We start from the raw sequence: 23,161 nt of genomic DNA, 5'->3' as shown, positions 1-23,161 counted from the left end.
CCACCCCCACCCGGCTTGGGACTTTTCACAATCTGACGAGTCTCAAGGGGAAAAGCGGGCGGTGTCTTTCCCCAGAGCCTTCTGCGCGGCAGGTCCGGGCGGCCGAACCGCACTGCCCACTGGACCCGACGCCCACCCGGCTCTCTGCCCGCGGCCGGGGACGGGGGCGGGGCTCGGGGTGGGGCGCGCTGGCGGGGGCGGGGCCGGGCTTTTAAGGCCGAGCCACCTGCAGGGCTGCGCTGGCGCTCCGCACCCGAAGGAGCGAGGACCCCGCCGCCAGCCCAACGCGACCCCGCACCCCGGTCCTCGCTCGACGGGACCCCCGCCACGTGCCCGGCCCGCCCTCCGGACGGGACCCCCCCACCCGCGCCATGAACCGGGTGCGTGCCGCCGGGGCGGGAGGAGGGGCGGGTGGGCTCTGCTCAGTTCTCTCCGCTGCCGGTCGGGAGGCCGTGGAACTCGGGCTGGTGGGGTGAAGAAAGATGCTGACCCAAACGCGGGAAGGGGCCGCGGAGCCGGAGGAGGGCGGCGTAGGGCTGGTGACGGAGCGGATGCTCTATGGTCCTGACGCCGTCCTGCCCTCGGCGGTTCAGGAATTCAGTGGGAACACCCTCCGAGACACGGGGCGCGCTGGAGTGTCCCTCGGGGACCAGGCGTGCCCACCGAGACACGGAGCACGCTGGAGTGTCTCTGTGGGACCAGGCGCCCCCTCCGAGACACCGGGAGCGCTGGAGTGTCCCATGGGGACCAGGTGCCCCCACCCAGACACGGGGCGCGCTGGTGTCCCGTGGGGACCAGGCACTAGAGAGACCCTGCCCCTCCTCGGAGGGATCTTGTCTGAGTCGGGGAAATGAACTTCCTCGCCCAGGGAGGGGTCCTCTGAGGAACCCACCCAGCCAGCCCTCCTCAGAAGAGGAGAGCAGAGAGAAGGCGCTGCAGGCGCTATTTGGAGGAGCTGTAGGGAACTCCCAGGAGGAGGGACTGGGAATGGGGGATGGGCGGAGGGCCCCTTCCTTGTAAGTTCCACCCACCATGAGGGCCCCTGCTTTGCCTCAGAAAACCCATCTACCTTGGGCCAACATTGCACCTCTGCTTCTCTTTCAGAAAAGAGAAATTTACTCAGTGGAGCTCAGTGGAACCAAAGACATTGAGAAAACAGACAAGGAGGATGGCAAGAAGTCCAGGGGCCTGAAAAACAAGTGCTTGGAACGCAAAAAGAACCACCAGAAAGAGGAGCTTAAGAAAGAACTTGATCTGGTCAGTTGATTTGGTCCCTGAGCAAATGGGTGCCCTTGAGCACTGTCCGCCCTGGTGACAGCTTGCCCCTATAACCCACTTCTTACAAAAGAAAAATTCAGTCTTAAGAATTTCAAAATCCCTGACATGTGTTTCCTTGTTTTAAGAAAAAAAAAAAAATGGTGTGATTGTATCTGCCCAGGGGTCAGGCCCTCCAAAGATTCCTGCATTCAGGCTGTAGGCACGCCCAGGGAGGGCTCCTCTGAAGCCAGTCGCCACAGGCACTGCCCAGACCTCTCCCCTGCTGGTTCATTGAGATATTAGTAGCCTATGAAATTAAACTATCTCATCAGCCAGAACTATCCAGGAGGAAAACTGAAAGCCCCTAAACTTGCTAGGTTTCTGGGTATATTTGCCCCATGAGAAAGGATTTCAGTAGGTAGGAAGAGTTGGTCTTGGCTTCAGGCAGCCTTGGGCTCAGCTGAGGTTCCAGTTCAGGGAGTAAGCTACCTAGCTTCTCTGAAGCTCCGTTTTCTTTATGTAAAATGGGAAACAAACCATTTTCATGGGTCTGTCAGTGGGAAAGTGAGGTGAGAGTCTCTTGTAATGGCAGTGCTTTGTGGATGTGAAGTCCTGTTACTACTAAAGCTGGCCACCCTGGGAAAGAACATCCCCAGAACTGAAATGTGGCTGATTACATCTTAGGAATGCCAATGGAAACCTGCCCTGAGTCTGAGATTATGCGGGTTGTTCTGCACTTCACTGCAGACTTTAGAGCTGTGGTTCTCTGAGCAGCTGGTAGTGCTGTGAGCTCTTGTGTGCCACAGAGCAGGTTGTTAAACATTCCGGAATTCAGGCAAGCCGACTGGTACTGTACTAGTAGCTTGAGATGTGACTGCTGCAAATCAGAGCTCTTTTATTTTACCTGGAGAGCTCGTTAAACAACACATGCCGCAAGGTGTTTGTCCATGTACGTTCTGATGACCCTGGACTTGGATCTGAATTCAAATCTGTTTTCCTGAAGTTCAGTTTCCTGTTTTGAAAAATTGGAATTAAAAATGGTACCTACCTCTTAGAGTTGTTAAGAGGGTTACAGAGAAACTGGAGAAAGGCTAAGATAGTCATTCTTATTTCCTACATGTATCTAGCAGTTAAGGATGAAGATATAACTAGTCTTACTTGAAATTACTGTTTATAACATGAATATATATCCATTCTATCATATGCCTGTTAATTACAATGAGAACCTTCCTTGAAATTTGAGCCTTTTTGGAAAATATAGAAAAATAATTCCATGGTGTTGACTGGAGTATTCCCTTGCTTCTTTGCTGAGAAACAGCTTCCTTTCCCCTCTTTTTCGCAACCTTCTTACAGGAATCCTGTAATTTGTGACTTCGTACTTGGGTGCCCTTGCATCCCAACCCCTCCAGAAAATTAGAACCTTGATGAGTAATGCAGTGTCCCTAGCTTCTGAAGAAACAAGCAGGTGACTCAAGCCTGAGGCACCTGGTGCTGCCCTGTGCTCTTCCAGCAGAGTTCACATCCGCACCCTCCCAATTCTCATCCCCAGAGAGTCAGGCTAGTGGGGAGGATGGTACAGTATGGCCCCTTAGAGTCTGAGGTCAGTCCATGAAAGCAACGACTTTAATCATGTTAACTCTTCTCTGCCCAGAACTTGGCATACTATGCACAGAACCATGTCTTAATCCTATGGCTCCCCAGAAATGTCATATTCAGGGGGTACTGGTACAGTGAATAGAAGAGCAGGCCCAATCTGACTAAGCACAGGACAAACCCTAACTCTGTAACGTGAAACATTTTTGCTTTAAGAAAAGAGATGGTTCTGGTACCACAGTATAAATTTTTGTCTCTGACAGTCAGAGTTTTAGGATCCTGAGTGCTGGGTTTTTTGCCACAGGAAGAGATTTCTAGCCCTTTAGCCCAGAGATTCTGAAAGGGACAGGACAGAACAGGACAGGGGAACTTGCTCCCTGGGTGCCACAGCAAATGTCCAGAGATATTTATGGTTATCGCTTCTCAAAGGGAGGGTGCTGGTGGGCAGAAGTCCCCACAACAGAGTCATTGACCCAAAATGTCAATAATGCTAAGGTTGAGAAGCTCTGCTTTAGTTTAATAATTCTGTGGCAGAGTTAGCAAGTGTGGCCCCCCCACCGCCCCCCTGGTATTTATTTGGCAGGTTTTTAATCTGAGGGCTTGTCTGATAGCGAGCTGAGCCTCAAGTGCTGAAGGAAGGAAAGACCCATTTCTCTCTCCCAGATGGCCTGCCTGGTGAGGGCTGTGTGGAACTGTCAGTACACGTGGAATGGTTTGGCACTGCTGATCGCTCTGCGTTAATCCCGCAGTTCAGGTCTGAGTTGAGTTTCCAGATCACTGGTGTCTGGATGATGGGTGTGCTAGGATCTGCATGTGCTGGAGACCAGACTGAGGTGAAATGCATTGCTTTACTCATAAAAACTAAGGACAGCTACCACGTGGTAAATGGCAAGTCAAGTCTGAACTCTCCAGGGATGGCCAGAAAATCTACTGGCCAGTGAGCTCTCCTGAAGCAAAGTTCTCTTCTCTCACTGCAGGAACCCCTGGGACAAAGGTTCCTTCTTTCTATACTTCCTGGCCCCTCTCCCATCCTCAGTGTTTCTCCCAGATTTCATGGGGTTGTCAGGGTATAGGGTTCAAGTCTTTTGGAATTATCTAATTCACTCTGTTCTTTTCATGGACTTTAGCATGACCACAAACTCAGCAAAGAGGAACTGGAGACAAAATATAGTACAAACATCATTACGGTAAGTCATCAGAGAACCAGTGACAGGGGAGGGGATCAGGGACCATACAAAGAGGCTGTGTGCTTGAGGCTTGTGAGTGATCTGCCAGTCCTCCACGTGCCCACCTTGCAAGAGGAGGCTCATTAACCTCAAGAATAGCAGGCCTGAGCCGCAGGCATGACAAGGCCCTCTGCTGGGCTGTGTGTCTGGTCACAGACAGTTCTTTGACTGTGATTGCAGCTGAGCCATGGTGACCCCTGGAAGGTTGGAGTGCCTCCTCACTGTCATGGTCCAGGGTTGCTTTCAAACCCTGTGCCCAGGAAGTATTCAGGTCGTGTCCAGGCCTCCTCCAAGAAGGGGGGACACCTCACTCCTCCTAAAATCTCCCATCGCAGAAGTGCTGCTTTATTCTGTGAATTCAAACTTAAAGATGTGGTGTCTTAACACCAGGAGATTTGGATACATCTGTTCTGAGTGAACAGAAATATGTGCTGTGTGACTCACTGGCCTACAGAGAGGAAGGCAAAAAGGAGCAGCGGAGCCTGGGCTCAGAGGACGCAGGGGCAAGAGAGGAACACTGGCGGGAAGGTGTCAGGGCATACACCCTGTCCCACAGTTTACAGGATGTGCCGGGAGAATGGTGGAGTTCATCCAATGAGACCCCCAGATGGCACAGTGACTGAGCTGGGACATAGTCACAGCTGCCCACAGTCTGCAGAAATGTGACATCCAGCCCGAGGAGGGAGAAACGTCTAACTCCTGCTTCTTTTCCCTCTGCTTTCTCAGGGTCTTTCCAGTGCCCAGGCTGCTGAACTGCTGGCTCAGCATGGGCCCAATAGCCTCACGCCCCCCAAGGAAACCTCAGAGATCATCAAGTTCCTCAAACAGATGGTGGGGGGCTTCTCCATCCTCCTGTGGATAGGAGCCATCCTGTGCTGGATCGCATACGGGATTCAGTATTCCAATGATCACGCCTCCTCCCTGGACAATGTATGGCGCTGGGGGCTCCTCCCGGGTTTGCTGGTGGTGGGGGTGGGGGTGGGTAGGGTGGTGAGGGTCAGCACTGTAATGCAAGGCCTTCCCTGGGCAAAGCATTGGGCTGGGGTCAGGGGTCTACCACTGACCAATCACTGCATAAGTTGGAGAAAATCAATAACTTCTCCGGGTATAAAATAGAAAGTATATCTGACTCTCTAGTGTCTCAGAGCAGTGTGAGCATCAGTTTTTAAAAGAGCAATACATGATTGGTTCCTATGTGGGGAAAAAAAAATTGACATCCATGTGAGGTGTTTTGGGCTTTATCTCCTCAAAGCTAATTCTCTCCCTTTACCGTGGAGAACTTGTGTGTCTAATAGTAAGGTAGGACCAAACCACAAAGCTAGGGGTCACAAAGCTGGGCTTCCCTTGTAGCTCAGCTGGTAAAGAATCCACCTGTAATACAGGAGACCTGGGTTCAATCCCTGGGTTGGGAAGATCCTCTGGAGAAGGGAAAGGCTACCCACTCCAGTATCCTGGCCTGGAGAATTCCATGGACTGTATAATCCATGGGGTCACAACAGTTGGACACGACTGAGCAACTTTCACTTTCAAACCACAGAGCTAGAGCAGCCAACATGATGCTGAGAGAGAAGCCAGGTGCAAAAGGCCATATTCTGTGCAATTCCATTGGTGTAAAATGTCCAGAACAGGCCAGTGCTGGATTCAGACAGCAGATCAGTGACTGCCCAGGCTGGGCCAGGGCGGGAGAGTGACTGCTGTGGGTACAAGGGGTCTTACTGGAATGATGGATTGTGGTGATTGTTACACAACTGTGTTAATTATTAATAGTCATTTAGTTATAAACTTCAAATGGGTGAATTGTATGGCCTGCAAGTTACATCAGGACACAACTGCCATCTCTCTGATTGGCCCGTGGAGCACCCTGGCCCTCAGGTTGGGCTCATTCCTGATGCTGCTTCTCTGATTGATGCCTGCCCTCCTCACCCAGGTGTACCTGGGCTCCGTGCTTGCCCTGGTCGTCATTCTAACCGGGGTCTTTGCTTATTACCAAGAGGCGAAGAGCACCAACATCATGTCCAGTTTCCGCAAGATGATCCCGCAGGCAAGTGTAACAGCCTCCCTGGTGTCTCCAGGCTTGAGACAAGCAAGCATCAGATGGGGGGAGCGGGAGGGCATGGCTTGGCGGCCTAGGACCCCTCCCTGCTGTCTGCGGAGTCTTGGGCAACTGGCCTAATCTCTCTGGAGCCCCCGTTCCCTCCTGGGTGTGGTCAGTGAGGCAAGGTGGAGGAAGATGCTCAGTCAAGAGCAGAATGGGACAGAAAAACGAGCCACTGCCTGGCATCTCCTGTGGCTGCTCCTCAGCTCGGTGAACCATTCAGACAGAAGTTATTCATGAGCCAAGGGAGCCAACCTGTCATTCTTTAAACCATCAGTCTTTTCACTCCCATTTCTGAGCCTCACTGCATGTTGCCCCCGAATGCTGCCAGTGTGGGAGGCCTCAGATCCCTCCTCCTCCAGCAACCTGGGAGGGGTCCTCTGGGGACACCACTGTCAGCAACACCCTCTGAGGGTGTCAGAACCACACCCTCACTGGGCTGCAGAGCTTCTGAGAGGCGTGATCTCTGGGTGGAATCTCTTGTGTTAGGAAGCAGAGACCCATCTCTCACTCCATTAAAGGCTATATGACCTGAGCGAGATCATTGATCCCTTTAGCTCAACCTCAGGACTCTTCCTGGACTTCCCAGCAGGATGATTCATCCTAATGGTCCCCCTGTCTGTCAGGCCCAGAACTGACAGTGGCTTTGCTATACCTCCCATGGCAGCATTTTCTGGATCGAAGGCTATCTCCGTGAGCTCCAACTCAAGAAAAATAGTTCTTAGGGTCTTTAGGACCTGAGTAGAAGCCTTGGCTTCATTGTCTGCTATTCTGACAGCTATGCACTCCTGTGCCTTCCTTCCTGAGCCTGTGGGGGACAAGGAGCATGCAGGAGGGCCAGCATCATTCCCGGATGGGATCTGAAGCCTGGGTCATGATTTTCTTCTGCAGCAAGCACTTGTCATTCGAGACTCAGAGAAGAAGACAATTCCTGCTGACCAGTTGGTGGTGGGGGACATAGTGGAGATTAAAGGTGGAGACCGGGTCCCTGCGGATGTCAGAATTCTGTCCACTCAGGGGTGTAAGGTCAGTGTCATGGGTGCCCTGAGGGTCACACTCGTGGTGCTATGGTCTTTCCAGGTCTCAGTGTAACCAAAGAAGGGAACAAGTTGCCTGACCTTGAACTCTTTTCAAAACTCCTAGGTGGACAACTCATCTGTCACCGGGGAGTCAGAGCCCCAGGCCCGCTCCTGTGAGTTCACACATGAAAGTCCCCTGGAGACCAAGAACATTGCCTTCTTCTCCACAACCTGTCTGGAAGGTAGGTCTGGTAGCTTGCAGGACTGCAGGTTCCTCTCATAGCCTTTCTCCTTTGTCAAGCTTTATGTTTCTCTCTCTCTACCATCTCTTGCCGCTAAACTTTTCCAAGAGAAAATGTGTAATTGAGGAGTCTAGAGAGCTGGTGTTTGGCCTTTGTAGTGTCATGTGCTGATTGGCCATGTGAGCCACCAAAGAGAGGAGCATGCGAGGCCATGGTCCCTCCTCGCTGAGGACTCCTGGAATAAAATGTCTGCTCCACCTGTAGGCACAGCGACTGGCATGGTCATCAACACGGGTGACCGCACCATCATTGGGCAGATCGCCTCGCTGGCTTCAGGAGTCAAGGACTTGAAGACGCCCATTGCCATCGAGATCGAGCACTTTGTTCATATCGTGGCAGGAGTGGCAGTCTCCATCGGCGTCATTTTCTTCATCATCGCAGTGTCCATGAAGTATTATGTCCTGGACTCCATCATCTTCCTCATTGGCATCATTGTGGCCAATGTGCCTGAGGGTCTCCTGGCCACTGTCACTGTGAGTCTGTGCTGCTAGTGGCCGTACCCTGACCCTGCTAGTGTGCCATCCTGCTCTGCCGCGGCTGAGTCTGCTGCATCAGGGCCAGTCATAGGATGTTCTGTCTCTTAGAGGGACAAAGAGAACTGTCATCTGTTAGTATCTGAATGAACTGTCCTTGAAAACTTGTGTTTTCATTTTCAGAGATCTATCTGCAAATCCCATATGATACTTTGCCCCTTAAGATCTAGATAAAACAATCTTGAACCACCACTTAGAAATTTTCTAGAAGCCTGACACCTTCCCTGCATTTCCACAGTTTTTAAAAGAAAAAAAAAATACTTTGGCAGTTTCTACAGCTGAGGGATGTAGGTACACTTTCACATCACTTCACCCTCTCAGAGGCAGTCTGAGACACAAACTCCCTGTCTGATCCTGCAGAGCAGTTCAGCACTTTCCGCTCTGCCCCTGGTCTAACTTTGGTTCTCCCTGTGTCAGGACCTAACTCATCCTAAAACAAGGCCCCCAGGTGGGGAGGATTCATACCTCTGCTCCTGGCACCGTCCTAAGCAAAGACAGACAGAAGTGTTATTGCCTGTCTCCTCTGACTCCAGCAGACAGTAATTTGACCAAGCTGGAGCCTAAAGAACCCTTTTGAGATCTGGGGGCTTCAGAGAGATCCAAGAATCTTTATTAACATTTGGAGATCCTAAAGTGAAACAAGTGTTTCTTGATTCCCCAAAGCAACAGGTAAGCCATTTGGGGCAAGCTCTTTGGCACATAGTGGCTGAAGTCTGTCTTATAACGCTCTTGCTTGTGATCCACGGGCGCTCAGCAGCCAAGCCCCCTTTGTATTGACTTGACACTTGCCAGGCTTTGCTACCTGTGGATCCCTTAGGATCATTTTCCTCCAGGAGTAAAGGGACATGAGAGAGAGAGAGCACATGCAAGCTTTATATGCCTTCTCAGCCACTGGGTCTGGTGCAGTTTTACTGCATCTGTAACTATACCTGAAACTAGTCCAGCTGTAACTGTTCCTACATTATTGAACCCAAGTTCAGCATGGTGGTTTTTCTCAAAGCTTCTCTCTCTCTCTCCTCTGTCTAGGTGACTCTGTCACTGACAGCAAAACGAATGGCCAAGAAGAACTGCCTTGTGAAGAACCTGGAGGCAGTGGAGACTCTTGGCTCCACCTCCATCATCTGCTCAGACAAGACCGGGACCCTGACCCAGAACAGGATGACAGTGGCCCATCTGTGGTTCGACCACCAGATCTTCGTGGCAGACACTAGTGAAAACCAATCGAGTAAGCCTTGGGGTGCATCCAGCCTGGCCCTGCATGGTGGGCTCAGCACAGCTGGTCTGTGGCCATGGGTGAACAATACTGCTCACTGGCACAAGCCTGGCACCTTCGGCATCCATGGTTCTTCTTTCCAGATCAAGTCTTTGACCAAAGCTCTGCGACCTGGGCCTCCCTGTCAAGGATCATAACGCTGTGTAACCGCGCTGAGTTCAGACCTGGACAGGAGAGCGTCCCTATCATGAAGGTGAAACCCCACAAACAGTCTCAGCCGCAGGCACTTTGCAGAGTGAAGTCACCTTCTCTGTTCTGATCTGGTGCTTTATTTAATCTCTGCAACTAAGTAGCATTTGTTCTGTGAGAGCGAATCTAACCACAAGACCTGTAGGAACCCTTTTCACTGTCACTAACTTTAAGAAATCTAAAAGTTCTCAAAATATTCATTTAGGTCTTCTGAAAAGTCTCTTTCTTGAAAATGATTGTGCCTTTAAGTTACTGCCCTAAATTCTTTACCAGCTAAGAAGATACAATCAAAGTTCCAGGGAACACCCCCTGCCCCTCTCCAAGATCAAGTTCATTGCTTTTTTCCCATGAAAACTCCCACTCTCAGGGCTCTAACTTGTCTGAACTCCCCTATCGCCAGCAGGTGGCGCCCTGCAGTTAACAGTTGTAAGCGTTAGTCGTGTCTGAATCTTTTGCGACCCCCTGGACTGTAGCCCACCAGGCTCCTCTGTCCATGGGATTCTCCAAGCAAGAATAATGGAGTGGGTTGCAATGCAGGAGACCCAGGTTTGATCCCTGGGTTGGGAAAATCCCCTGGAGAAGGAAATGACAACCAACTCCAGTAGTCTTGCCCAGGGGATTTTCCCGACCTAGGGATCAAACCTGGGTCTCCTGCATTGCAACCCGCTCCAGTATTCTTGCCTGGAGAATCCCATGGACAGAGGAGCCTGGCAGGCTACAGTCCCGAGTCAGACACAATTAACACTAACAGTAGTAAATCTGTCTCTTATGGGATAACTGTTCTCTCCCTCTGGTACTTGGTAAGCTTAGGTTGCACATTAGTTGGTTGAAAATAACCACAGAAGAACCTGATTATGTGCTGCAACTACTTATATCTTTTGATTCACAGAAAATTGTGGTTGGAGATGCCTCAGAAACTGCTCTTTTGAAGTTCTCAGAGGTCATGCTGGGTAACGTGATGGATATTAGAAAAAGAAACCGCAAAGTAGCTGAAATCCCTTTTAACTCAACCAACAAATTTCAGGTGACTTTCCCCTCACAATTGAATCTTTTGGTTTTTAATTATAGTTGGCTGTGCTGGGTCTCTGTTGCAGTGTGCAGGCTTCTCCTTACAGTGACTTCTCTTGTTGTGGAGCACAGGCTCTAGGGCTCATGGGCTTTAGTAGCCACTGAATCCTTATCATCACTAGAGCAGCATTTCCACTTGTAGGTATCCTTTAGTCAGTATGTGTTTTGAATGACACTTGACTTTAAAAACAGTCCTCAGAGATGCAAAGCCTGAACATCTGGTAAACACAGAACAAGTAGAGGAGAGAAAAGATAAAGGTTTCTATGGGGCCTGCCATTCCCACACGTGGCCTTTCTGTATAACATGCACACAAACGCACCACTGCCCGCCCTGGTGACTTGGGCACAGGGAGAGCCAGCAGCCACACCCCCCAACATGACAGGCTGAGTGAGGGGGGCAGTCAGGAGAAGCCAGGCATTCTCCAAGCTTGGTCTCATGTAATCTTCACCATAAGCCTTGAAGGTAGGACCAGGTGAAGCCCCAACTGCAGGCAAGGAAATGGGCCTTAGAAAGTGTTGAGGTGGCCAGAGCCACCTGAGCATCTAAGTCTTCACATGTCCGTCTGACGCCTGAGTCTATGCTTTTTCTACCACAACACAAAGGCCAGGTGGTCAGTTCAGGCCATTTGGGTGAACCTTGCCCTTTGTGAGGACCAGTGAGGACCGAAAGCATTGCTTTCCATGTCTGCCCTGCCGGCAGTGCACAGGAGTCTCCACCCCTTGTTGCTCAGGGGGAGATTGGCCACCCTTGCCTGGTTGTCTCCCCTCCCACTAGGGTAGCCAGCAGGCAGCCATGTCCACCCTCCTCAGGTCAGGCAGGGAACAAAGTGCTGCTACAGGTGGAGTTCCCCGGAGACTCCAAAGCAAGAATGGGGTGTTGTGACTTGGTCTTTTGTTGTTGTTGTTTAGTCTCTCAGTTGTGTCCGACTCTTTGGACCATACCCACCAGGCTCCTCTCTCCATGGGATTTCACAGGCAAGAATACTGGATGGGGTTGCCATTTCCTTCTCTAGGACTTAGTCTTTGCATAACATTAAATTATGTAAGTAGGATGACCACGTTTGTGTGCAAGTTTCTAGTGATTACGCACACATTGTGTTTGGAAGGAATTTAGAACTGGAAAATTACTGTGGAGCAAACGTCTTTGTGGATAATTAACCAGTAAAGAGTCATGGTTAGCAAAGCAGACAACTAACAAAATGTATGATGTAAGATGTAGAGGAACTCAGATCTCTGTTCAAAACATAAGTGAAAATAGAATGACTAGCAATCCTAAAATAACAGTAGTAATCATGGCTATCAACTGCTGATTTCCACACTCCTCACAATTCTACTAGGTAGTCAAGAATGAGGAAACAGAGGACACAGCCAGCAAGGGCCAGAGCCAGGACTTGGGCAGACCCCAGGGGTGTGCTCAGCCTAGGCGGGTGGCCATCTAACCACAGACAAGACTCGAATCCTGCTGGGGCTCCGTCTTCTTTGGGGAGAGGAAGAACAGGTTCTGTGAGGCCTCCTGTACAGATCGTTAATGGAGAAAGTGGGCTCCCTGGAGTTGCTAGAAAGGAGTGGGTCCCACAGAAGAGTCCAAGGAGCTCTGAGGTGCTTTAGAGTCACCTTATATTCACACGCCTGCGCAGCACTCGGCACTGAGCAGGGTGGTTTAGGAGGAGCCTTGGAAGGTCTCTGGGGCATCATTCAACTCGAAGAAACAAAACAGCTCTGGCACGTGAGCTCTTTGAGTTGTGGCCTGAGGGATCTAGTTCCCTGACCAGGGATGGAACCCAGGCCCCCTGCATTGACAGCTCGAAGTATTAGCCACCAGACTGCCAGGAAGTCCTTCAGTCTCTGCATATTACTTGGGCATGAAGTAGAAAGGACAGAACATGCCTGCAGAGAACACTCTTCCTTTACATATCACAGAGAGTAGAAACAGAAACCACAGAGAAAGCGATGTTTTGCTCATGAAAAGCTCTGTCCAGTTTAGGCCCTTCGTAGTAAAGACAGTTCTTGCCTGGAGAATCCCAGGGACAGAGGAGCCTGGTGGGCTGCCGTCTATGGGGTCACACAGAGTTGGACACGACTGAAGCGACTTAGCAGCAGCAGCAGCAGCAGTGAAGACGGTGTCCTTACCCGCGATGCCGCACTGAGCATGCGTGATCCCTCCCCCGCAGCTCTCCATCCACGAGACCGAGGACCCAGATGACAAGCGCTTCCTCGTGGTGATGAAAGGGGCCCCCGAGCGGGTCTTGGAGAAGTGCAGCACCATCATGGTCAACGGGCAGGAGCAGCCTCTGGACAGGAGCACTGCCGAGGCCTTCCACACGGCCTACATGGAGCTGGGCGGCATAGGGGAGCGCGTGCTGGGTGAGAGAGCGGGATCCCACTGGCAGGCAAAACGAAGCAGGCTTGGGGTATAGCGGGGTAGCCCTGGCGTCCACTCATATCCTAAAGGAGAATGTGGTCAGCATGCAGGGGATACTGTGTGATGGCGTAGGAGGGTGGGGGCCCTTGCAGATCAGAAGTCTGGGAAGATTTTATGGGAGGAGTTACATTACAGTCTGGACCTTGAGTGATAGATGTGAAGGGTTGTGGGGGGAATGTACTCACATAGAGGGAACAGCATGAGACAAACATGGGAATGGATGGAGGGGACCCTCTGGGCACAGCTCCCCATTCTTCATCTCTTTATGTCTCTGTCTCTACCCCCACACCACTTGTAAACTGCAACCTCCTCAGAAGTACAGGCTGTCCACTCCTGGGCTTTCTGTCTCCAGAGCATACCTAACGGGCACAGAGTAAATGATTTGGGGATGAAACATGTCTTTCCTAAAACAACATGTTATGTAACTGAAGGAACTGAACAATTATGGTAAACTCTAAAGTCTGTTAGTCACTCCAGTCATGTCCAACTCTTTGCAACCCCGTGGGCTGTAGCCTGCCGGGCTCCTCTGTCCATGGGATTCTCCAGGCAAGAATACTGGAGTGGGTGGCCATTCCCTCCTCCAGGGGATCTTCCCAACTCAGTAATTGAACCCAGGTCTCCCATATTGCAGGCAGATTCTTTAGCATCTGAGCCGCCAGATTTACTGACATCAATTCTCTTAAACTGGTAAAACACAAAGGACTGAAACTGTATGAAAATGTTCCCTCTTTTTTTCATCATTTTTTTATCCTAGTTTCACCAGCTCCTAAATTCATACCCATTTCAGGTTTCTGTCACCTCTACCTACCGACAGACGAGTTTCCAGAAACGTATTCATTTGATGTAGACGCAGTGAACTTCCCTACATCCAACTTCTGCTTTGTGGGCCTCTTGTCAATGATTGACCCGCCTCGGTCCACGGTACCTGATGCTGTCACCAAGTGCCGGAGCGCAGGGATCAAGGTGGGACTTGCACATCCCTGACTTTACACATCTTCCACGGATGCTGAGTTCCTTTCTAGGAATGTCTGTCATAGGAGAGTCAGTATTTAGGTCTCTTCCCCTAAATGTCATAATTCCCCTTTTTTTAAGTCTCTACTTTCACTGTACTAAGATTTCAGTAACTGTCCCATAAAAGCATAGTCATTGTGTCTGTGTGGAATAAACCACAAGTGCAATTGCAATGAGCATAAAGCCATGAAGTAACCACATCACCCTAGACCACGACAGACAATAAAAGGTTTTGTTACTTAATCTTGAGGTCCAGCTCCCATATTCCATTTCCCTCATGATAAGCCAAAATTTGAATTCCATTATTGTGTTAATTCCAAGGCTGTGGAGCATCATGAAGATGCTGAAGGAGCTATCCGTCAGCCCACTCACAGAGTTACGCCAAAGGGAAGGACTTCCTCTAGGTCCGAGGAGGAAATGTAAGGTTTAGAAACAAGGGTAGATCCAGTGGGATCCATGTGTCCTTCTGAGACAGGTGATTCTCTGACCTAAAGATCAACGACTGCAAGCCACAGTGGCCCCTTGCCATGGTGGAGTGGGCAAAACCAAGTCATCCCTGCTCGCCTGAGCAGCAGAGTCCCTCACCACCCACATGCCTGTCTCCTTGTCTGTGTTCTAGGTTATCATGGTTACAGGCGATCATCCAATCACAGCCAAAGCTATTGCCAAGAGCGTCGGTATCATTTCCGCCAACAGTGAGACGGTGGAAGACATTGCCAAACGCCTCAACCTTCCTGTGGAGCAAGTTAACAAGCAGTGAGTTCAGAACCCACACAGCAGAACTCAGGCCTTTACCACAGACCCTACTGCCTCTAAAGAGTTGTCTGGAGAAGACCCCTTTTTGCCAAACGTGATCTACTGGTTTACTCTATCATTTCTGGCTGGTTTACTCTGTAATTTCTACATCCAGTCATTACTCAAAATTTTATTGAGTACCTGATATGTGCCAGCCACTGTATTGAGACCATGAAAATGACCTATATTTCAGCCCAGTGAAGTAGATCTGAAAACTTCAGTGATGAATTTAGAGTGAGGAAACTGAAGCAGAAACTTTATAGGAAATTACCTGTCATTGGTGCAGTTTATAATCAGGAACATTGAGAACCCTTTGTGCTCTCTGAGCCCCTAGTCTGCATCTTGACTATTTATTCCGTGTTTAATATTTAGGCTTCATAATGTGTTGCTATGGAAACATAGTTCTCTTTGCTTTTTATTTGGTTGTAAATAGAATGGAGGGCTTCTCTGGTGTCTACTGGTAAAGAACCCACCTGTCATTGTAGCAGACACAGGAAACATGGGTTCCATTCCTGAGTCTGGAAGATCCCCTGGAAGAGGAAATGGCAACCCACTCCAGTATTCTTGCCTGAAGAATTCCATGTACAGAGGAGCCTGGCAGGCTGCAGTCTGTGGGATCACAAAAGAGTTGGACACAGCTTAGCAACTGAATAGCAATAAACAACAACAAACTCAGTGAAATAAGCACAGGCACAGAGGTGCTGGCGGTGGGAACCTGACTGTTGATCATTTAAATCAAAGTCTCCAAAGTCTTAGTTGGAAAATAAATGTCATTGCTTTATTATACTTTGATGCATGTGGGCGAAAAAGACCCAAGAACATATCCTAGTTTACCCAAACAGTTATACCTGTTAGGAACACAGAGCTGACAGGTGATAAGTGACTGCCAGGGCAACAAATTACCAGTTAGGACACCAAGCAGGTAAACAGCCTCTGGGCACACATTTGTGTCTGGAGCCTAAGGTGGCCCAGTGCTCCTTTGTGTAGATAACATCGGTGATAATGTCCGTCTGTGAAAGGACGTTATACTTGTTTTGTTTTTTGAAATAGTAGGATTTTACTTTTTCCTACAAGTCACCACACAGGAGAGAGGGTTGGTTACTTTGTGAATGTTTTCAATTGTCCACTTTATCAACTGCAGCTTCATGATCAGGGAAGAACTTTTCATAGCTAGGGGAGGAAGGGAAACAAGGCTTTCCTTCTTGCTTCTTCCTCCCCCTCTTTTTTTTTTTTTTTACCAGAATATAGGAAAACCTATAGTTTGAGTCAAGTGCTAGAATTTCAATATTTAGCACCAATAGAAAAAAAAGAGAAGCAGACCTAAAAAGAGCTCAAAACTTTAAAAAGGTAAACAAAAAGGTATGCAGTGTTTTGTGCTTAAAAACGTTTAAGCTGAGATTTGAAGGCTGAAATGTTCGCCAAGGGAAGGGAAGGCTAGAGGCCCCCACCCCTGGCAAAGGTGGTGGGATCTGTGAGGGCTTGCACAGAGTCAGGGGTTCAGAACTGAGAGCCGGGGACTTGGAACTGAGAGCGTGGGTGCTGTGGGGGAGTCAGAGGGGCCGTATGGTACAGGCTGCCCCTAGCCCTGCAGACTAAGTGGGGATCTGGGCTCTGCTGGATGTTCCTTTGGACAGTGCTCCAGGGGACAGTATGGTCAGGTCTGCAGTTTCAGTAGTTCCTAGAACCTCACTTTTATAAGCAGCAAATAAAAGCTTTCCTCAGGAAGACCTCAGTTAACTTTTCTCCCTACATAGCTGGTTGCATAGTAGACACCGTGAGTCTGAAATAAACAAAGAGCTGTCACCCATATGTTCAGGCCAACAGCTGGATTCTTGGATTCAGAATGTACAAATAGGCAGTTTTTTACCTCCTTTTCTTTTGAGTAAAGCTTTGCCCTGGGAAGTGCCACCTCTCACCCATGCCTGTAAGAAATGGCTACTTGACTTGTTCCTACTGTCATGTGACACAAGGCAATGCCTGTCAGCCTTAGTTCACTGTCTTGAAAAGAGACCCACACACCCCATCATCCCACCAGATGATTCAGATGAGTCAGGACTTGGGGTTCCAGGTAAAACCAAAGAGGTTCACCCCACTTCCTGCCCAGAATAGCATTTTAACCTCAGCTTCCACCTAGGCCCTCACCCAGTTCCTCCTGCCCATCTAGGGATGCTAAGGCCGCTGTGGTGACCGGCATGGAGCTGAAGGACATGAGCCCGGAACAGCTAGATGAGCTTTTAGCCAACCACTCGGAGATCGTCTTTGCCCGAACGTCCCCCCAGCAGAAGCTGATCATCGTGGAGGGCTGTCAGAGGCAGGTGGGTGAATGCAGCACCTGGGGAACCTTCTAGGTCTGTCATCATTCTGTGGGGAGAAGCAGCACTGAGCCTTAGCCCCCCCTTAGGGCTCTGGTGAGGTCACCACCCCACATCTCCACCTATCAGGGCTGACCCTGTCCACCCAGGGACCCTCCTGCTTGCTCCCCAGGGGCCTACCTTTACAATTTGGATTCATATGGTTTTGGTCATTCAAACACATCTTATTTGGAGCTTGTTCTTACTTCTGGGATTTCCCATCTTAAACTTTTTCCTCCAACCCAAAACGGGCCTTTGTTTTGATGCAGCAGACCTCCAGGCTGCTCACTAACCTCCTCTACCCGTCTCCCACAACCTTCTGCCATCCCTACAGGATGCTGTGGTCGCTGTGACTGGGGATGGAGTTAATGACTCCCCAGCTCTGAAGAAGGCAGACATTGGGATCGCCATGGGGATAGCAGGTTCTGATGCAGCCAAAAATGCAGCCGACATGGTCTTGCTGGATGACAACTTCGCGTCCATCGTCACAGGGGTGGAGGAAGGTGAGTAGGGTCTTGAGTGGTCTTAGCAAGGGCTGGGGCCACCCATGAAATGAGGCGCAAGTCCTATAGGGAGAAATGTCTTCTGCTTAGGTCGCCTGATCTTTGACAACCTAAAGAAGACGATCGCATACACGCTGACCAAGAACATCGCCGAGCTGTGCCCCTTTCTCATCTACATCATTGCTGGGCTTCCCCTGCCCATTGGCACCATTACTATCTTGTTCATCGACTTAGGCACAGACATAGTAAGTAGCCAGAAAGGGAACAGGGTCTGATGACTTCCCCAGGTGAGGGAAACCTCAGTGTCATTACCTTCAAAGGCAGGAGATGGATTAATCAGTGCTTCTCAGACCTCAACGTGATGGTTTCTGACAAGCTCTTAAGTGATGCTGAGTCTGCTGGTCCACCAACCACGCTTCAAAGCACAGGACCAGAGAGATCTATCAAGTGTTTGAAAATTAAAACCACTTCACTTCATAAAAGAACTTTTCAACACATGAGTTCTTCACCTTTGCAAAAAAACAGGCCATAGGTCAGTTCCAGCTCATGTGCATCCCCCCTTTTTTTTTTTGAAGAGCTGTCACCAAAATAGTCCCTGTACTGCTTGGGGCCCAGTGGCTGAAGTGATAACCCACAGCTGCCCCTTGTTAAGTAAAAGAATCTGTGACCTGGATGCCCCCACCAAACACAGTAAGAAGCCGCCATTAATAACACTGTGAAGCCTCACACAGACCTACAGTAATATCACCTAAAACCTCCCCTGTGCTAGAACGAATCCCCTTAGGAAGCTTTGTGACAATCACTCCCATGGCTCTAGCTTACAGAGGCTTTGGGGAGCAAGCAAAACTCACAGCTCTGCAGGTCATTGCCTACCCCTCATTTCACACGACACCTGGGCAGCCTCCACGGTCCAGGGATATTAGGGCATCTCTACCTTAGAGGGGAGCTGAAGCCCCAGAGCGTGCAGCAAGCTTGCTCTTCTTATCTCCACTGCCATGGTTCTTCCAAGTATCACTAGGGAACTTGTTAGAAATTTGGGCTCTCTGCCCTCCAGGGGGAGGACCTGGGAGAGAACCACTGGTCAGTGGTGGGAAGGTAAAGTGCTTTATAACTAGGTCATTTAGAGATGGCAGCACAGGGTGATGGTCAGGTGATCAGACACAGGTGGATTGTCTTCTCTGCAGACAGCACACCCTGTTGTCTGCACCCTGGATGGACCAGTTCTGTAATGCCACCAGCATCACTGCCACCACCACCACCACCACCACCCCCCCACATCAGGCCCCTGGCTGTGCTGCCACTCTTGCCTTCCATCTAGCATTTCAGGGTCGGGCCTCATGCTGCTCTCCCCCTCTAGATTCCCTCCATCGCCCTGGCTTACGAGAAAGCTGAAAGCGACATTATGAATAGGAAGCCTCGCCACAAGAAGAAGGACAGGCTGGTGAATGCGCCACTCGCCCTGTACTCCTACCTGCATATCGGTGCGAGGAGGGGCTGCCCAGAGACCCACCTTCCCCTGTGGGGCGGGGTGGGCTGCTGGGGGAGCCCAGAGGAGAGTGAGGCAGAGCACTTCTGGGGTCAGTACAGAACCTCTCCTGTTCTTCTAGGCCTCATGCAGGCCCTGGGGGCCTTTGTTACGTATTTCACCGTGTACGCGCAGCAGGGCTTTCTACCCAGCGCTATCCTCCACCTGCGGGTGGAGTGGGAGAACGACAATGTGAATGACCTGGAAGACAGCTACGGACAGGAATGGGTAAGGGCCAGGTTGCTGGCGGCATCCTCCCTGGATGGCTGTAAGGAGACAGGGGAAGTGATAGTTTTCCTTGAGGGCCCTGTGGTCACAGTGGCTTGCCTCTGCCAGGCTCGGCTCATCTCTCAAGTTGGAGGTCTAGAGCTCACCTGTTTACATTAGCTTGCATCCTGGGTGGCTCAGATGGTAAAGAATCTGCTTGCAATGCAGGAGACCTGGGTTTAAATCCTCGGTTTCAGAAAATCCCCTAGAAAAGGGAACGACAACCCATCCAGTATTCTTGCCTGGTAAACCCCATGGGCAGAGGAGCCTGGTGGGCTACAGTCCGTGGCGTCTCAAAGAGTCGGACACGATTCAACGATTAGCACACTTCAGGTGTGGAGGAGGAGCAGCTAGCAGTGCCACAGCTGGGCCAAATCCATTAAAATCCGTAAATCTAATCCATAGATTTCTTTCCAAACACAGAAAGTAACCCTCTCTCAATCACGGGGAGGGGAAAGAGAGTCAAGGCTCGTAGACAGGCACCAACACCTCCCTGAGGTGTCCATCTGGGGCGTCATGGTCTTCTCTTCTCTGGCCATTGACAGACAAGGTTCCAGAGGAAATACCTAGAATGGACGGGCTACACAGCATTCTTTGTCAGCATCATGATTCAGCAAATAGCAGATTTGATCATCAGGAAAACCCGGAGGAATTCCATCTTCCAGCAAGGTCTCTTCAGGTACTGGTGCAACTGTCCTGGGGGTTCAGCCTGGGCCTTTGCTGCCCAGATGACTGCATGTGGGCATGTGAACCTGGGGCTGGGAGTTCAGAATTTGTTTGCTTTTGTGTCTTACAGAAATAAAGTTATCTGGGTGGGGATTGCCTCACAGATTATCATCGCATTAATCCTCTCCTATGGCCTTGGAACCATCCAGGCCCTGAATTTCACGATGCTCCGGTGAGGTTCCCTGCAACAACGGGGAGGAACCGGCCCCAATCTGGTTGTCACAGCCTAACAAGTCTTTCCCCTCAAGTCTTTCCAAAGAGAGAAAGTGAAACTGTTCTTTTTTTCTTTCTTTTAATCAGTATGAGGCTTTGACCTGCTCGTTTTTTCAGAAGAGGAGGTGGGTTTTCCATCCCTCACCATCCCATCTCTACCTTCATCCAACAGATCCCTTCTCAGGCAGACACTGTTTCTAGTGGTCACAGTCCAGTTAAATAAGAAACCTTGGGGTTCTATGCTGTGTGACTCAGTGGGGTTGCTCTGTCCAGTCTAGAAAGGGGAATGAATGAGGCGCTCAGCCACTTAAGGGTGGGTGTGTGGGTCTCACGCCACCCACTCTCTCCCTCTAGGCCTCAGTACTGGTTTGTGGCTGTGCCACATGCAGTTCTGATTTGGGTGTATGATGAGGTGCGGAAGTTTTTCATCAGACTCTTCCCTGGAAGTGAGTACTAATGTATGGGGGACTTGGGGGCTCTTGATCTGCTCCAGCAGACCTTCCTCTGTTTCTCACTTACTGCTTTCTCCTTTAGGCTGGTGGGATAAGAACATGTATTATTAAGACACCTGCTTCCCAAGCCCCTCCAGCTGCACATGGCGATGTTCTTCACCTTCTGGCGCCAGCTGGGTGACTGCTGCCGTGGGGATGTCGTCGGAATGTGTTCGAGAAAAGAAAGAACTGTAGGAAAGACACTCACTAATATTTTGTAATTTAAAACAGATTTCAGTGTTTATATGTGATTTTAATTTATATATCAATGTCCTTATTTAAAAATACATGAATTTCAAGGTAATGGTGTAGGGAAGAATGGTGTGTTTAAATGTCTGTAGAGCTCATTCATGTTAAACAATGTCAGGTAATCCAGACATCTGCTGGATTAAGGGTCTCCCTGACTCTTAAGCTCTAGATAGCACTGCTCACACCTCCATTCCACACTCTATTAAAAGTCCAGCGCCCTCCCTTCCTGTGAATTCCCAGAGAATTTATTATTTCACAGTCATGTTGCTCAGAAAAGGCTAGTTCAGCTAGAGGTTTGCAAAAGGATGAGGTGATGGCAGGTTTACATCACAGCAACTTGGAAGACATCAGTTTGACCCTGAGACATCCTTAAGAGTCCTCATCCCGCCTCTCAGCTCCTCACAGTCCTTCGTTGCCCTCCCTCCTCCACGGTACCCTCCACCCACCACTAGTTCCAGAACGGAGCTCCAGGTGCTCCCGTAACCCAAGGGGGTTTTCATTTACCAGGATTGAACCTCAGTGGAGGAACCTTGTGGTTTAACACATAATATTTATTCTTTATTAGACAGTTCATAGCACTCTGCAACACATTTTTTGTTTCATGCTGTAAGTTTCTTTATTCATGTGTAACATATGTGACTACACCCATATTAGTATCCCAGAGAGGCCTCATTTTTAAGTAAAAGATCTTTTATAAAACCAGGCCTGAGAGTGGTGTTCTAATTAATTTGAGTTTGTCTAAAATGCAGAGCAGGGCTTCCCTGGTGGCTCAGATGGTAAAGAATCCACCTGCCAATGTAGGAGACGTGGGTTTGATCCCTGGGTTGTGAAGATCCCCTGGAGAAGGAAATGACAGCCCACTCTAGTATTCTTGCCTGGAGAATCCCACAGACAGAGGAGCCTGGTGGGCTACAGTGCATGGGGTCACAAAGAGTCAGATACGACTTAAGAGACTAAACAATAATAGAAACAAAATGCATAGCATAGGACAGAAAAAAAAAATGAGATGTAACTTCAACTTTTTTTTTTTTTTACTTCTTTGGTCCTTTAATTTTTCCAAGGAAAGTCTGAACTCTTCCCTCACAACATCCCTGCTCTGCCCCCTCTCTGATATGTGCACACATTTAAGTCAGAATTTCTTCGGAGAGTCCAGCAGCAGAGCGAGAGAGGAAGCCATTTTCATAGGCCTTCCATCATCACCTGATACCCAGCACACACTCATTTAACAGGAATGACACTTGGTAAACTTTTTGTACTCAGTGGGCTACCCCATCGCCTCTCCTCCATCGTTCACACAAACAAGGACGTCCTGCTGCTGATGGTGCTGAGTTGTGTCTCTAGATCAAGCAAAGGGAGTCTTGGAGCCACAATTCACTGCTATATTCTCAGAGCTGTCATTGTAACTTCATGTAAATAGATGATAATGCACTGTGTCATTGTGTGTGTGTATTTAAGTTAAAATAATGAGTCTAATCTTAAGGGTTTTGATCTCTGTGTTCAGCCACAATTATCACACGATTATCCCTGGACTACTCTGATGATGTCAGTGGTTCAGTGACCCGGAACCCTTTCCAGGCAGTGTTATGACAGCCTTCTCATTCCAGTCCTGACAGGGCAGTGATGGTCCCAAAACTTCAACTATGAACCATTTGTCCTCACTTTTCTTCCTGCCAGGCTGTCTGATGGCCTCCTGCTGTGATGGCTGGCAGCTTGTTGTCCTGCCAGAGCCAGTGAAGGACGCTGCAGATACAGCACAAAGCCGCAAAAGGTTTATCGTGGGGTTGGATTAAGCTTGAGAGGAGTTCAGTTTGAAGTAGAAATCTCTTCACAGCAGGAACCCTGTCTGGAATAACTTTAGTATTGTACATACCTATCTTTGTAAAAAATTAACACTCGAATATTTGTGAAATGAGTAAATAAAAAATTTAAAGAATCACAGAAATGAGACTGGTGTATCAATAAACTCATTGTTTATTGAGTTGTAAACAGAAAAGAGGCAATAAAACCTCAGAGGGTTTTGCTTTGTGTTGTTGTTTTGGAGGGACGACTTCAT

The 23,161-nt window shown here is 49.5% G+C and overlaps 1 protein-coding gene across 1 annotated transcript; it reads left to right on the top strand.

Annotated features, from left to right (window-relative positions):
* Window positions 1–251: 251 nt before the first annotated feature.
* Window positions 252–21,810, top strand: ATP12A (ATPase H+/K+ transporting non-gastric alpha2 subunit). Its single transcript, XM_019971814.2, has 23 exons — window positions 252–380; window positions 1,105–1,257; window positions 3,978–4,037; window positions 4,803–5,006; window positions 6,004–6,117; window positions 7,063–7,197; window positions 7,315–7,432; window positions 7,697–7,965; window positions 9,052–9,250; window positions 9,382–9,491; window positions 10,377–10,511; window positions 12,727–12,919; window positions 13,765–13,940; window positions 14,608–14,744; window positions 16,948–17,098; window positions 17,469–17,637; window positions 17,728–17,882; window positions 18,995–19,118; window positions 19,245–19,390; window positions 19,975–20,108; window positions 20,226–20,327; window positions 20,723–20,814; window positions 20,903–21,810. The coding sequence occupies exons 1-23, from the start codon at window positions 372–374 to the stop codon at window positions 20,929–20,931; spliced, it is 3,114 nt and encodes a 1,037-aa protein (XP_019827373.2). The 5' UTR covers window positions 252–371; the 3' UTR covers window positions 20,932–21,810.
* The last annotated feature ends 1,351 nt before the right edge of the window (window positions 21,811–23,161 follow it).

Source organism: Bos indicus, chromosome 12, assembly GCF_029378745.1.
Source record: "Bos indicus isolate NIAB-ARS_2022 breed Sahiwal x Tharparkar chromosome 12, NIAB-ARS_B.indTharparkar_mat_pri_1.0, whole genome shotgun sequence".
NCBI lineage: Eukaryota > Metazoa > Chordata > Mammalia > Artiodactyla > Bovidae > Bos > Bos indicus.
Note: the sequence above shows the minus strand (reverse complement) of the source record. Positions and strands in the feature narration are given on the sequence as shown.